Genomic DNA, 16,581 nt, shown 5'->3' on the forward strand with positions numbered 1-16,581 from the left:
CATGAACTAGATTCTAGAATATGATTTACCTGAACACATAAAGTCCGATAGAAATATTAGCAAAATGATTTTTTTTTTTAAATAGGAGCACAATGAGCATGAAGTAATCAAAATTGTTCCTTATCTTACAAAAGCATATAAAGGGGATACAGGTTGTGAAGGGAACTCTCTTCTGTGTGTTACATAAGTCTAAGAACATGCAAATTGCTGCCTAAAGGGAGTGGAGAAACAATGGGGATGCTGGACAAAGGGTGACCAGGTTGGACTAAGTGTTTTGCTGTCACTGCATTCAGTTGGGAGTGCTCACTAGGTAGAGGCAGCAAGATAGTAAAGATTAGAGTAAGGCAGGGGACAGGTATAAGAAAATGAGCCAAAGGAAGATCCCTTAAGTTAAGGATGAGTAAGTATCACTCTAAAGAGTCTTGATGGAGGCAAATTATGAGTTTTACCATAAAAGGCAGGGGAGGAAGAGGGAGAGAAGAGGTTCCTGGTGCTTTAAGAACACATTCATTCATAGGAATGACCTATTAATGTATTAATGAAAGTCATCTCACCTGACTGAAAATTAAATTCAGCATTTCTCCATTAAAAAACAAACTACAGGAATTGAGATGGGAAATCAGAGACCCACTTTGTAAAAGAGATACTCCATGCCAAAATATTAGAAGCATGATCTTCAAAGTCAAGACCATGTCCTCAGGAGTGGCCACTGGTATGAGGGAAGGGTAACATGGTCAGAGTTGTACCCAAAAGTTTCTTGGAGGTGCTATAGTGGGCAGGAAGGAGGCTTGTTGGATATGCCTAAAGTATTTAAAAATACCAAGTCAAGGAAAAGTGCTTATCTTGATAACCTTGATAAATTACTTATTAGCCTTTTTGTCAAGATTAAGTATAAAATCTGTTTAGTAATGAAAGAATTAAATCACTGAGTGCAGTCTCTGTAAGAACTTACCCTGTTCCTCAGCCCTAAATGAGATGTCTCCAACCATTTCCTCCCTGCTCTGGGAACTCCTTGGGAAAGCAGGCAGAGTGTCTGAGCCAGAGGGGATGGAGAACACCAAGAAAACAAGGCCCTCTGAATCAACACAATTAAAGCTCATGAAGTCACAGACACACAGCATGCTCAGGGCTTGCACAGGTCTGTACCAGGTCCTCTGTGTATACATTATGGTTTCCAGTTTAGTGTTTTTATGGAATGCATGAGTGTGCAGTGGGTCTCTGATTCCTGTGCCTTCTTTCTTGTGTTGTTTTGTCCAATTCTGATGTGTGTGTTTTGTTCCATCTTACATTTTGTTATCCCTTAGAAACCTGTTTTCTAATGAGAGACAGGAAGGCAGTGATCAGGGAGGAGAGGTAGGGAGAAACTGTACAAGTAGAGGTAGGGGAAACCCTAATGAAGATGTATTAGGTGAGGAGAAAAAAATGTATATCCAGTAAAAGGGAAGAGAACTTACCAGGTTCTTTTAAAATTCGTATAATTTGGTTTGACTCAAAGTAAGTCTGAAAGGCCAGGTTTTGTTTTTTTGTTTGTTGTTGTCTCTGCACTCCTGACTTCTCCATCTCCTTCAGGGTACAACACTGTGTGCTTACCCAGGATTAACTTCATCCAAGGCAAAGCAGGGTGAGGTCTCTAGAGAATTCACCTGTCCTGTACAAGGGCTGAAGCAAAGATGTCTGATGTAAAGCTCATGGGAAAGGTACTGAGAAGGCTTAGTACCACAACAAGGCAGAAACATGTAAAATAGTTCATGCAACCAACCTTATTTATTGAGAAGTCCTAATTTTATTGCCCATTTAATAACATGTTTGTTCAACAAACTAATTTCTCATAAAGCAAAGCACAACTTTTTCTTATAAATAGTATAAATTATTTTATTTACAGAAACTTGTTACAAAACAAATAGACTATATATTTCTTCTCTTTTAAATATCCAAAGTAATTTTTCTATCCCTTGACGTTTGTTCATTTCTATACAGCAGCCAACACAAAGTCCAGCTGAGATGCTCTTGATTATGTGTACACATTTATCAAACTATTCACACATTTTAACACAGGATTGCTTTTATAACCAAGCTCAAAAAAAAAAAAAAAAGCAAAATTCTTTCAAGGCCCTGCATTCACACTGACAATATGTAGTGCTCATTTCAGTGATCTGAAAAGCTAAGATGTTTTACAATAAGATGTAAAATGATTATTTTATTTTAAACAATGAAACTTTTAACAATCATTTTTTCAAAGCCTAACTTTTCCCCGGCCTGGGACAGAATGGAGACGGACGTTAAGAAACCCCTTGGCAACAGAACTCTTACAGGAGACAGCTGCCTTTATAAGTTACATTGTTTTTCAAATTAAACATTTTGTCAATGTTCTCAGAGGTACTTCTTGTATTTTTTAATACAAAATATTTTAAATATCCTATCTTAAACTCTGTATTTCATGAGTAACAAAACAGCTGCTGGCTGACAACAGTTTATAACCCTTGGTGGCACTGGGCAGGCCATTGCCAGGTAGATGACTGTGAACCAAAATGTCTTAATTTAAAAACCCCTTATAAAAAATTACCAGCCTTGATGGCTTTTAACTTCTCCCCTAAAACTTTAGAAATAATATTTAGGTGGAAAAGCAAACTCCAGAAGTTCAACTCAGCATTCAAGTCTTTGAAGAGAATCTGTCTGAGCTTCAACTAGGTTCAGGCACTTTCACTTTTGTTTTGTTTTCCCATTAGTTTAAACCACATCACATACTAATAACACAGGTGTGCTCAGAGTGTTGCGCGCGCACACAGACACACGCACACAACTAAAAGAAAAGCAGTGTGTCACTTAGTTCCATGTAGTCTACCTGGAAATCAGGCAACTGAGAGAAGCTACACCCAATTCATCTGCATGAATCCACTCCAGAGACACTAAAAGGGACAGACTTTCACAGAACAGAGGCATCCCTTAACTGTAAAGGAAGCAGGTTCTAAACTATTGGCTTGGCAGTGAACCACTTCAAATTATAAAAAGGTATTTATTTTTATTAATTAATAAATAAATACTAGATGATCTCAATTGTACCAAAACAGGATATCAGAAAAAAAGACCTGTGCAAAAATACGTATTTAAATATGTACAATTCATTTTTAACAAAATATGTCTTCTGAAATAGGGATACTTCCATATTTATAATAGAACAAGAAATTCCAAAATAAAGATACAAAAGTAGTTTTTTTTTTTTTTTAAATAATTCTTTGTTCATCATTGCAGCACTTTTTTTTTTTTTTAAGTTTAAGAAACTGCAGAAACTGTCATGAATTCTATTGGAAAGAATATAAAAATTATCTTAGTTTTAAATTGACACCGAAGTCTGTCTAGAAACAATCCAAGTACTGCAAATTTGGTTTTTGCAAGTTAATCTAATTCAAAAAATATTTGTACTCCCATATTTTAAATGGTCTTAACTGTGTTCATCATCATAAAAAGTAGTTGTCAGAGAAAATAAAATATCTGAACAGTCTAAACTTTAGTAGCACTGTTTAGAATATGTCTGTTTGTGGCAGGCAGAATCCAAAATGGCTTTTCCTAATCCCGAGGCTCTGTGTTACCTGGAGATATAATGAAGTTCAATTAAAACCCCAGTCTAAGAAATCAAATGATGACACTCACTAATCTAAGTCTCTACTTTATTCTGAATAAACTTCCAATTGTGGCTCCTATTCACATCTTTCGGAACAACATGACCTGTCTATAAATTCCATCATTAAAAGCAACTTAATTTATAACCATCAAGTCCCCTTGGCTCTGAGAATAAATTCTACCCACACCCCATTGCACTTGTCACCAAGTAATTACTATATAACTGATCCCCTCCTGCCTCCTTCCCCACCACTGGGATGAACAACAGACCAGTCCCTTCTAACCTGACCACGCTGGTCATCCATGTTCTCTCCTTAGAGCTCTGTTCTAGCGTCATCTTTAAAACATTCACTGACTGATTGCATAATAAGTGAATAAGATTCTGTTTTCCCTCCCTTAAAAAATTCAACATTTTACATTAATTTATAGTTAAAGTATCTGCATAAAGTCTTTGTGTTCTTACAGAATAAGAGTAAGTGTAACAATTCACATTATTAGGCTGGTAACCAAGTATTTATTCATTCTACCTGTTGTTGACTGAAATTCCCTGAAACTCAAGTTTGTTACCTAAGAACTGTAGGGAAAGGATACACTGACTGGACTCTGCCCAGACACTGGCCAGGACAGGGAGAGCCCTGGGACCGCACTCTTTTGGCCACTCAATTGTACTCTCCTAAGCCAGAGGACTTGGTTGTCTATGCACGAGCTGTGGTACTGGCCCTAGATCCTCCCCAAATTCACAGACAACTTTTCAAGCAATGTTAAACATTCTTTGGGAGTGGGACACTGGAACATCTTAAGAGGGATTTACATCTCACTGAAGGAAGATGGCTGTCACTATCACGAGGAAGGAGGGTGTGCGTGAGTAAACACTGCTGACCCTCACCAGCAGCTCCCTCCATGGGCACATCCAAGGCTCTCTCACCACTCTTCCTTGTGTCTGGCTTGGCCCACTTGCATCCACATCAAATCTCTAGTGGCCTGAAGGGGGCTGTGACACACACAAGGACGGCAGTCCTGAAAGCAGACACCTACACTTCTCCAAACATTTCTGAAAGAGGAAATGGGAGTAATGCCTTGGAAATATTTAAGGACATCATAATAACTTTAAAAAGGCAAATCTTAAAAAGCAGACCGAGTAAGACAATCAGCCCACTCTGACACACTGTTCAACATGAATGCATTAACAAGAGAAGTCCATGTCTTTGGAAATCCTGTAAGGTTTGCCCCACTTCATGATTTTTTTCACCTCCCCAAATCCGGTGTCCCAGCTGTTTTTCATCACCAAAACTAGTTTTCCTTTTGTCTCCGTCTTCCTTTTCTTCATTGTTCTTTATTTCTCCTTTTATCACACATGCTTTTGTACCATAAAACTAAGCTTCTGAGATACTTTCAACTTAATATCCGGTTATGAGCAGCTTCAAACCAGTTCTTAAGTTTGAAGAACTTGATAAGCTTCTTATCCCACATTACTTGGAAAGGGCTTGGCTACTATGTCATGATGCACTGACCAACATCAGTACTCTATTCCTGAACACTGCTATAAAAAAAAAAAAAAATCTAAAGCCAGATATCCTCTAGGAGGCTAGTCAGGATGCAACTCGATCCCCTTTCTTTGGAAGGCCTCCAGTCTCCAGTTAAGGTGCCTACCTCCTGGAGAGTGACCTACAGGTGAGAAGGTGTTCAAAACAATTCTGGCAGAGAAAGGAGGAAGAGACAGAATGCTCTTGCCAAAACATTCTTTTGCCCAGCCAATCTACTTCAAGAGTGGCTCCACGATATGCTGTAAGTTAAAAACAAAAAGGAAAACAAAACACAAACAAAAACTTCTCACAGATTGGTAGCAAGCAGTCCAGACCACTTTAACACTGATGAAGCAATCCGGTGGCTGAACTTGATCCAGTGTCCTTTGTGAGTGCTCATGGCTACAGACACAGCTTCAGGAAATCCTTGTCAAACAGCCACAGGTTACCCTGGAGCCCGCACGAGTTTACAAAGAGACTCAAAGGCATCGTGGGGTCCAGAGTGCAGAGTAGAGGTGTAACTTGTCTTCAAAAATGTCTGGATTATTCCTTCCAGTGGTACTGTCAGCTGTCAGGGACGTGCCTTTGGCTTTCAAAAGAGAGAGTGAGGAAATATGTAAGTGATTGGCTAAATGCTGTGCTCCCAATTCTACACAAAGATATCTCACACTAAAGTCCCACTGACCTGCTGGGGCCAGGGAGAACCATCACAGGGCCAGCCTCAAGCTTTGTAAAGACTTTCTTCAGAAAACCAGCAACAAGAGGCAGCTGCCTGGGTTTCCAAACTCATGTTTGCCTTCATGTTTGCCTTCTAGTCTAAGTGTTCTGAAATTTGTGCCCTTGAGAAGGCATTCTAGGATATTAATTTGGAACAGAACTACGTGTGCTAACACACACAGGTGTAGCGGTTTATAACAAGGCATTGCCCACAGCACAGGGAAGAAACTGCCATTCCATAGGGTAAAATAAGGCCAAGGACAGACGGGGGAGGCGCTACTACTCACTCACTGCCATGTCTTAGGCTTCCCTTATTCAAAGACTAGCTAGCCCAAGCAATACCATTTTAAAAGCCGTCTCCTCAGGAAACAACAAGAAGTTTGTTTTCTAGAAATTGTTGTTTTCAGACAAAGTCTGTCTGTGTAGCCCTGGCTGTCCTAGAACTTAATATGTAGAACAGGCTGGCCTTGAACTCGGAGAAATGCCTGTCTGTGTCCTGTGTCACCATGCCCACTTCTAGAGATATTCTTTAAAGTGCTTTGAAGCCATGTGTTCCTCTGAGACTTTTATGCAGCTCTCTAGATCCCTCCCAGTCAGATAAAACACTATGTAAGGTTCACATATTACCTCAGATTGCAAGCCACAGGGTCCCCACAATTTGTGAAGTATAATTAAAAATAAAAGACAAAAGCACCCTCAACAGAGAAAAATCTTTCTGTACCATAAACTTGAGCTGCAATTGATTTTAAGAATCCAAACTTGAACTGTCTGGATCTTCCTAGTAAATAACCCCCAACCCCATATGGAGAAAAAGGCAGAGGGAAAACTGGCAGATCATAAACCAAACTGTCCAACAGATATGTAGGCTGTAGTAGACTTTTAAAAAGGGGTGGAGGAGCAAAGGCTTGCACAGCCAAGCCTAGCTCTGCAATTCTCTTTGAACTGGTACCCTGTTGGTGGGTCCACACTCCACTCCCAGATCTCCCTAAGCACTGTCAAGTCCCTGCTGCCTCCAACACCCATCTCTACCCCCATCTCTCCCATCTGCTACTTGTGGGGAAGAGGAAGGTCTCTACAAGCCCAACGGTCTAAATGAAGACGGTGCTCTATGCTGCAAACGTGGAGTTGATATTACAACTTCTCCTGTAGAGATAGCAACCCACAGGATACATGCTCAGAGGGGGTTTTCAGGGGTCACTATGTTTTTTTCTTGCTGAGTTTGTACTTCTGCCACATGAATATATTAATAACCACAACATAAGCAAAAGCAAAGTTCACATTTGCCCAAGTACTCCTACTCCAAAAGGCCAAACTTAAGCAGCTACTTTCAATTTAAATAGGTATTTCCCCCATTAATTTTGACACTGTCAATTCACACAAATACTGGAGCAAAGTAAATTACAATAGGAAATGCCTTGGCATTTTCTGAAATAACCCGAAGTACTTAAGTTCTGAGGATGAGGAAAAGAGAAAATAACATAAAAGAGAGCCTCACTTTTTAAGTCAGGGCTCTGGGGTGCTGCTGCTGCAATTCCTGTTCGTAAGCAAGGAGAGAAGATATCCTGATGAATGAAATAACAAGATGAGAGATGAGCTGAAGTTAGGGCAAAAGAAGCTGGAAGAAAGAACTACATGAGAGACAGTCAGAAGAAACCAACAAGAAGGTTGGGGAACAGACAAGACACAGCACAAGTAAGTCATGACCACTATGAACCCAGTGAGCCTCCTCCTACTGATGGGGTGCACAATACATGTCCTCTTCAAGTATGACCTGGAGAGGTTTCAGTCTTCAGCTGTGCCAACCCTGAATCTTATCTCCCACCTCCCCTGAAAGCGGGGAGGAGAAACCAGAATATCTGAAATTGCTCAAGATGAAAAAATTTCAAGCTCGCTCGCTCGCTCGCTCGCTCTCTCTCTCTCTCTCTCTCTCTCTCTCTCCCTCCCTCCCTCCTCTCTCTCTCTCTCTCTCTCTCTCTCTCTCTCTCCCTCTCTCTCTTGCTCTCTCTCTCAAGGTTTAAAGTAATCGCTTACTAGAATCAGCTGGTTTCAGCCTGGCTTTCTTCACGGGAACATATTAGAATCACTGCACAGATTGAAAATGCTCCCTGCTCCCTTCGCTAATAGCATCAGGACACCAGCTCTGTGCCTTTGCAGCCATGCCTGACGCTTTCTTCAGGTCCAGATGCTAAAGGCATATTTGCTTTGTCTATTCACTAACATCTTTGAAAGGTACTAGACATTCTGTAGAGATGTTTGCGTCAGATGGACATAGACTTTCCTTTGTTAAAGATTACCACAAAAGCTGGGCATCCATTATGAACAAACCAACCAACCCAAGCATAGTTTTCAAAGCTGGCAAAAGACTCCAAGAAAGAGGCAGCAGGTACCTCCAGAAAATCAGAGTCCATGTCCTACCTGATGCAGGAGGGAATTGTTCGTCAGTCCTTGGGCCCCTGGGATGGCGCCTGTGTGTTTCATGTGGACGTTGTTCATGGCTGGCAATTTGGCAACCTTTGTAGGCTTGCTGCCACTGTTGCTGACGTTGCTAGAGCCTGGAGAGCATTTTCTTTTCTTTCCTATGAGTTTGTCTAGAGGAGTGTGTGAGTGTGAAAAACTGCCCTGTGAGTTGACAGGCAGTTCATTGGACTGATGAATGAATGGGCCAAGGGAAAGAGTGGAGTCGCTGCTATTCACCATTACACTCATCCTTTTGATGGACTCTGCAGAGCTCACACCAGGGGGACCCCTTCCTGCCTGCTCATGCCGCAGGCTCACCGAGTGTGCTTTATTTGTCACACAGTTGAGGCCGATGCTGTGGATCGATGTTGCTGCAGACAGGTATGGAGTCCCAGAGTGAGCCACACAGTTTTTCCTAAAGGAGTCCACGGAATGAGAAGAGGAGGAGGAGGAGGACGAGGATGACGACGAATGAACTAACAGTGGGGAATTGCTTTTGCGTTTCTTTCCTGAGCCACCACTGGAACTGCTACTGGCATTGTGACAGTTACTGCTGTTAGCAGAAGACTCCTTGGGCCTTACAGACTTGCTAGGTTTCAATTTCTGAGGTTTTCTGGACAAAGGGGAGGAAGGGACTGAAGAGAGGCTGGAGGGTGTGGAGGGAGATGAGGATGAAGCAGATACTTGTCTGGATTGCATACTGCACACAGGATCCATTGCCCCAGAAACAGCAGGCTGTGCATTTAGAGTGGTTCCATGAGCTGGTACCAATTTGCTATTTGGAGAGATGCAGGTGGATGACAGCAAAACTGGGGATGTAGAGACAGTGGTTGCTGCAAAATAGCTGATCCCACCTTGTGATGTCGGCACAGAATTTGTCCGGTGAGGAATACGGGCAGAAACAGGTGATGTGCTGCTACAGGGCACCGGTGGGATTTTCCTGTAAAAAGGAGAAACCATGGGTGATAATTAACAAAGCTGGCCATCAATGCTTATCATAACTGTTACTGGCCATGGATGGTTACAGATGGGTGCCCCATTATCTTTGGCACTGAGAAACATACCCTTATAAAGATCAATCGAAAACACAAACCCAATCCTGATGTATCTTTCCTTCCAATTCCAATGCTTCTTGGGGATCTGGAAACACACTGTGTATGCCTCACTCCTGTTACAATTCTCTCTCTCTCTCTCTCTCTGGTTTTTTTGAGACAGGGTTTCTCTGTGTAGCTTTGTGCCTTTCCTGGATCTCGCTCTGTAGACCAGGCTGGCCTCGAACTCACAAAGATCCGCCTGCCTCTGCCTCTGCCTCCCAAGTGCTGGGATTAAAGGCATGCATCACCACCGCCCGGCTTGCTGATCTTTCTTATATCCCAAGCACATGCCATAATGCAAGAACTCCTGCATGTCCTCTGTCTGGGCCACTGCTGTTAGCTCTGGTCTCTGCTCATCACTTTAGTTTCAACTCATCACACTTTCTTAAGAAGTCTGCCCCGGGGACTGGGGAGATGGCTCAGTGGTTAAGAACACTGGATGTTCTTCCAGAAGACCCAAATTCAATTCCTAGTACCCACATGGCAACTCACAACTGTCTGTAATCCAGCTCCAAGTTATTTGACACCTTCATACAAACATAAATCCAAGTAAAACACTAATGCACATAAAATTTAAAAAAACAAAACAAAACAGAACAAAAAGGCTGCCCTGACCATTATGCCTTGCTTATATCTCTCAAGGACCCCTGGTGATAGACTTTGTGAGACTGGAGGTGACTTGAATATATGAATACAAATCATTACTCCTTTGCAGACGTTGTAACCCGCAGCGTATATACCATTTTATCCATATAGTATTCAAACACTGAGGAAATTCAAGCAAGGGTGAGTTAGTTAAGCAACAGGCAGGTGTGACTAATGGCCAGGACACTGCACAGGGGACTTTGTTTGGGTGGTATAAGGAACTTTATTATTATGTTTGTAATGTCTGAGCAAAGTACTGAGTAGGGGATGAGAGATATATTTGGAGAGTCAAACACAAGATAACATCCTTTTATTTTAGCGCTGAGTTTTTAAAATGTGATAGCATAAAAGAAAACCTAATGAGCCTGAGAGCAGCAATAAAATTCAGGTGGTAACAGCTGGACCCAAGGCAAGGAAGGAAGCAACGAGAGGAAGCTGGACGATGACAACGGCTTGAGCCAAGGGATGAAGCCATTTGGTCAACGTGAGACCTGCGCCAGCAAAGACTCTGTCCAGACCATCCTGCCTTAACCAGGATGCAGGGACCCTGGCTGATCCAGGCTCCCTACAGTCAAGGGACAGATGCTGCTGCCATGTGACTTCACTGCTAACATGAGGAATTAATGGCTGTGTCTACTCTAAAGCCACACTGCAGCTGGGCTTCTCCACTCAGTGACACATTACAAGCACTTATTATGGGGGCTTAAGCCACAACCATACTTACCACACAGGAGATCTTAGAGTGAACACACAGACATCAGCCAGTTCTCAAACCTCTCTAGTAGAGTCCAATGTGAAGCCCACAGTGAGAAGCCCAGCTCTATCCTTGTGATACTCACTGATATTATTTAAGAGATCTGCCAGAAACGTGAATTCCCAGGCCTCAGTCCAGATAACCTCAGCAGAATCTGTCTCTGAACAATGTACCCAGGCAAGTTCTTGAGTTCTGGATGCAGTACCTGACTATGGCCACTCGGTGGCTCGAGAGGCTGGGACTTAAAGACCAGGCTGTCTGAGAACAAACCCAAGGAAAAAGATTTCTTCCATAGGCAACATGTGAACCTCTTGGAATGATACAACTGCTTCCTATTTTAAAATATCTAATGACCTAGATAAAGGTATACAAGAAAATAATAAAAAGAGTACTATATGTGGAAATAGGAAGGCAGGAGATGGGGGAACTGTAAAATACCTTTGGGTGACATCTGTGCCCTGCCCTTCCAGACCAGGGGCAGGGTTCAGAGAGCACAGGAGCTTGAGATGGCCTTGAGATCAAGAGAAAGGGCTGGTGGAACTCCACTACCGTTCAAAGTACCCAGGAGCTACCGAGGACTCATTTTAGGCCCACACACCCAAATTTACCAAATGAAGGCGTATGGCGACAAGAGTGCTGCTCAGATAGGGTCTTCTCAAAGGAAAGCGCGTTGCTGAGCCAGTGTGACAGGCCCAGAACACTGGGACAGAGCCCTGCAGTGTCTCACAGAGGCCCATGAGCAGCTCCCTGGGTGAGACATGCTAAGCTCCCCAAGTATATTAAGGGCTATGAGAAAAGGTTGGCCAGAAAACAACTTACAGTGCTTTGGCTGCAGGGAGCATTTCTAGAACACTTATGGCTGGGTCCCAATCCACATCCCTATCCACCTCAAGTTAGCTCATCACTGAACCACACATATTCCCCATTGCTGCACTGACTTTTAAAAACAAGTCACGAGGCTAGGATATACATAGCTCAGTAGGTAGAGCGCTTACTGAGCATACATTCAGCTGCGGGTTTGATCCACAGCACCACATAAAACCAGGCATGGTGTGCCTATAATGCCAGCACCCAAAAAGTAGAGACTAAAGATCAGAGTTCAAGGTCAACTTTGGCTTCATAGTAAATATTAGCATACATAATACTACACAAGATTTTTCAAGGGTAGGATGACACAGCTAAGTGGTGGAGTGCTTAGCTATCCTGAGGACTCTGTTCTATCCCAGCACAACCAAAACCAAAAACTCCCTATGTAAAGCTACAGATCCAAGCTTGCTGTGGGATGTCTTTCCGTACACTGTGAATGTGTTGCTCTCACTGAATAATAAAGAAGCTGTTTTGGCCCATGGCAAGAAAGCTTACAGCCAGGTAGAAAATCCAAGAGAGATACAGAGAAAAGAGGACGGATTTGAGAGAGAGGTGATTCAGCCACTAAAGAAGGAAGATGAAAGCACAGGTAAGCCATGAAGTCATGTGGCTTGAATTAAGTTGAAAGAGCTAGCTGATATAAGCTGGATCGATAGGTCATACAGTTCATAATGAATATAAGCCTCTGTGTAATTATTTTATAAGTGGCTATGGGATTGTGGGTGGGAGATTTCCCCAGGCCGTGGGGCCAGGCGGGACAGGGAAACTTTGTCTACACGAGCTCATGACTCCTCTACTTATGAGCACTCACCATTGCACCCAACAGCTTCAGTGCAGCCTGGCCCCGCTAGTCTCCTGGCCCTGTCTTGTCATACTCATGTTCTTGTTGTTTCTCAAGGCATCACCTTTTCTGGCTAGGTACCTTCACACCTCAGGTCTCTCCTCTGGGGAGCTCACTAGAGCTCACGCCCTAGTGAAAGCTCTTCCAGACCTGTAGTCTATTATTTTCCCATATAAGCTCTGTTTGGAAACAAACTGCCACCTAGCAGTCCTACCACTAACCTGTATATCTGTTTAATTAACTTAAAAAAAAAAAAAAAGAAGAAGAAGAAGAAGAAAGGGATATCATCATTATGTAGCAAAGACTTGTACAAATTCATACAGCTAGCTCCCGGTAGGTGTAGTCGTGACTGTTTCTTCCAGTATCTCTCTGACAAGCTGTAATCTCTTCTGTTGACTCACTTTTGTGTCCTTACTGTAGTGGGTAGCCATTCCAGCTTTGATCTGGAAGTTCCAACCACCATTGAGGCTTCAGTAACTGTCACGCCCACAAGGAGGGGCTGAGAGAGGACCCTGAAGACCCGAGATCTGGATGGGCCAGTTCTCTTGGTTCCTGGACCCTGGACGCTGGAGGTAGACTGAGCAGAGTTCTCCAGAGAACACTGCTGGACTGCGCCACACCTTTCCCAGACCCTGTAACCTACCCCTTCACTTGTAAGTTACCCCACAAAATAAAGCTCCCTTGAACTACGTGGCGTGGCCTGAGTAATGTCACCAACACCCCACTGATATGATGAGGTCCTTATATGTTGGAGTCCTACTCTGAGTCCAGAACAAGATGTGGTTGCTGAGAGTGAATGAATGTATGAAAGAGTAGTACTTTCTTCCTACAGCTGGCTAATGGCAGTCTTAAAAACAGAACTGAGGTCATCAAGAAAATGCAGCCCTGGGACAGGTTACCTCACCATCACTACCACCAAAAGGCACTTACTTCCATAGCTGCGCATTCAAATGCTTCTCTACCATGAGGTTAAGGGCACAGCGAAGCCGGTTCCACCTAGAGTCAAACACGTAGTAACCTCTTCCAATCTGCCGGCTCCCAAATGTGCAAAACTGAAAGAGAGCAGAGTGTCCATGAGTGTCACCTCTGCGGCCAGCACAGGGGTCAGGGGTCTTTCACATTTAAGAAAGGAATAAGACACCAAAGAAAAGACAGTGCTAAAAAGCCTTGAGTAACAGAAACTATGAAACATGAGAGCAACAATGCCTAACACTAATCCTTTTGAGGAAGGAAAATATGAGGGACACAGGGTAAGTACATAGCCCTCTAAGGTGCTCCAAGGACAGCCCTGGCCAGGTCTCTGCCAGCACTGTTCAGGGCCCTGTCTACACTGCGTTGGGGAGGCCACTGCAGTGGATGCAGAACTTACCGATGCTGGCTGAGGGTGATGACCTGAATAATGACAGTCCAGTTTTTCAGCAGACTCTTCTTTGTCATCGCCTTCACCCTCCTCACTAGACAACCGAGAAACTGGCTCAGTGGCAGGCAAGGGAGGGTGTGGAGACTCGTGGCCTGGAGGAGGGTCAATGGGGGTACTCCCGCTTTGCTGAGCAGGGCAGCCTGGAGGCCTGAATGAGTAAACAGTACAGCACAGCTCAGAACAGAAGAAGCACAAGCTGGTCATCAGCAGCCTTAACTCAGACACATATCTAAAACCAGAGGACAGAGGAGAGGAAGCAGGTCCACCAGCCAGCCCTAAGGCAGCATGCTGAGTGAGTGAGTGTGTGTGTGTGTGTGTGTGTGTGTGTGTGTGTGTGTGTGTGTGTGTTGGGGCTTTCCTAAGCATCTCAGTTGTAAGGTTAGTGCCTGGCAGATACAGCCAAAGGCAGCTTATAACTGTTCTTTCCCTAGGGCCATCCAATGTCCAAGCCCTTCTTCCACTCTCCCTAAAGAACAGTGACACACGTGGAACCTAAGAGGATTCTTTCATTGACTACTCTTCACATTTTCACAATATTTTTAACAGTATCTGATTTGTATGGTAACTGGCAAAGTACTCTAGTATAACCTAAAGGGACAGAAGGAGATAAAGACTCAAGTATCATCACTACTTTGCAAAGAGGTCAGCCTGGACATCATTACTCAAGGGTAATGATATTTCTTCCTACATCTACAATAGCCTAGTGGTCTCTAGGCAAATCTTACTTCAGATGAAGAATCTTCATTGAGAAGATGCCAAAGAAAGAATGTGCAGGAAGGTGGCCTGACTTGTATTCTTAGACGCCTACACTGACCTCTCTACCACCTTGTTTCTAACCACAGGGCTCATGCTGGGCTGCTCTGACATGGCCAAGAATACACTTAGGTTATCTAGAGGAAGATGCGTCTATCTTAATGGAGTCATCCCAAAGACCAGATACAAGAGGGTAAAATTAAGCAGCAGTAGCCAGGGGTTGGCACACCAGCAGAAACCCTGTGGCCAACTGCTAAAGAGCACACTGCATCATCATACCTCACCTCCCCCACCCCTTCTCTGGAAAAGGGTCCAAAGTCCTGTACTTCAACTTTGTTAAATAAGCATACATACGTCCCGTTGTCACTCTCTGAGTTATGAACACAGTAAATTCTTATTAAATCACTCTGACCCACTGCTTTCTTTCTTTTTAATTATTAATTAATTATGTACACAGAAGAGGGTGCCAGATCTCATTACAGATGGTTGTGAGCCACCATGTGACCGCTGGGAATTGAACTCAGGACCTCTGGAAGAGCAGTTGGTGCTCTTAACCTCTGAGCCATCTCTCCAGCCCTGACCCACTGCTTTCTAGGCTGCTAAAATGTCTACTTTATGCTGAAGACAAAGTCCCAAATAAGTGAATGAAAATCCATGTTGATAAACAGATGTTAAAGCTAAACGCTTGTCAACAGATTTCTTGCTACTTTAGTTTGCAAATAAACCCAAGAAATAAATGGCCAAAGCCACCTGAAACATTCCTACTAGGAACCTGAAGGCAAGACCCGGTCTCAGCTCTGCTTAACAGTGTCAAGAGAAATCAGGCATAGGACCACCGCAGGGCAGGTACTTCTAACTTTACACTAGTGTTTGCATTTACACCTAGGAGCCCTTGTCAAAATTTATTGAAGGCTTCAACAGTTTTTATTTAGTAAAACTCAATCTTAAAAAAATGCCACCTCCCACTGTGACAGTGGTACAGACTTCTGACGGCACAGCTGTGCAGGAGATGGAGGGGTCCACAGGACACAGGGTGTCTAGACAGACTTTCCCTGAAGGCTTGGCTTACCTTGGAAGACTAGGGGTATGAGGTTTCGGTTTACTAGCTACGAAAGGCTTTGATTCTGAAGAAAGGTGTGGCTCCTGTGGCGTCCGAGGAGGGATGGGATGCGGGTCCCTGAGAGGATGTGGTGGTTGCTGAGAGTCTGGATGGCGAATCAATTCCTTTTCCCTGGTTTTGTTTTTGTGCTCGGCCAGTAACACATCAAATCGTTTTCTTCTGCCCTGAACAGCTCTCCGCTGGGTTAAGGAATGTGTCTATGACAGACACACGCAAACAAAAACAACACAACAAACACAGAAACCAAGAAATTTCAATAAGAGTTTAATATGCTGCATAGCCAAGCATATCCCCGTAAACAGCATGCTATAGCTTTCAAAGATGAGGTGTCTCCACATTTATAAACGGAAATCTTTTCAGAGAAGCTCAAATCACACACTCTAGCTTCTAACCGTACAAACTTGGGCATGCTATGACTCCCGAAGAGAGGAGCAAGCACTCCCTGTGTTACCAGGACAGGTACTCCTGGTTTGTGCCATTAAAGCAACTCATAGGCTCTTGGGAACTTCATTAAATGTAAAGTATTTTTTGAGTAACTGAGGACAAAAATTAACCACGACTGCTTTTCTCTAACAAAATAAGGAATGGAGAGAGGGCCTCATAGAATTGTAAAGACAGTCTGGGGCAGCCAAGAAAGACTTGAGAGAAAGAGAAGACCTGAAGGTAGAAAGGCAAAGAGCTGTGAACAAGAAGAGACAGAGCACAGTAACCACCACAGACACACAATGGCATCCGGCTCTCATGGGTCCAGTCAGTATTTCAGAGACAGGAG

The 16,581-nt window shown here is 43.4% G+C and overlaps 1 protein-coding gene across 10 annotated transcripts in view; it reads right to left on the reverse strand.

Moving 5' to 3' along the window:
* Positions 1–1,754: 1,754 nt before the first annotated feature.
* The window catches only part of Atxn7 (ataxin 7), a 144,581-nt gene continuing 129,754 nt past the window's right edge, over positions 1,755–16,581 (reverse strand). For 8 of the 10 annotated variants that reach the window (XM_036199931.1, XM_036199924.1, XM_036199929.1 and 5 more), the window contains 6 exons: positions 15,759–16,006; positions 13,886–14,084; positions 13,447–13,568; positions 8,274–9,255; positions 7,354–7,420; positions 1,755–5,730 (listed from right to left, as the gene is read on the reverse strand). In XM_036199931.1, the coding sequence (XP_036055824.1) occupies positions 5,621–5,730; positions 7,354–7,420; positions 8,274–9,255; positions 13,447–13,568; positions 13,886–14,084; positions 15,759–16,006 (1,728 nt within the window). In that variant the 3' untranslated portion in view covers positions 1,755–5,620. The remainder of the gene's footprint in view (positions 5,731–7,353; positions 7,421–8,273; positions 9,256–13,446; positions 13,569–13,885; positions 14,085–15,758; positions 16,007–16,581) is intronic. The other 2 variants (XM_036199932.1, XM_036199933.1) reach the window with 2 other exon arrangements.

This window comes from Onychomys torridus, chromosome 9 (assembly GCF_903995425.1).
Source record: "Onychomys torridus chromosome 9, mOncTor1.1, whole genome shotgun sequence".
Taxonomy (NCBI): Eukaryota; Metazoa; Chordata; class Mammalia; order Rodentia; family Cricetidae; genus Onychomys; species Onychomys torridus.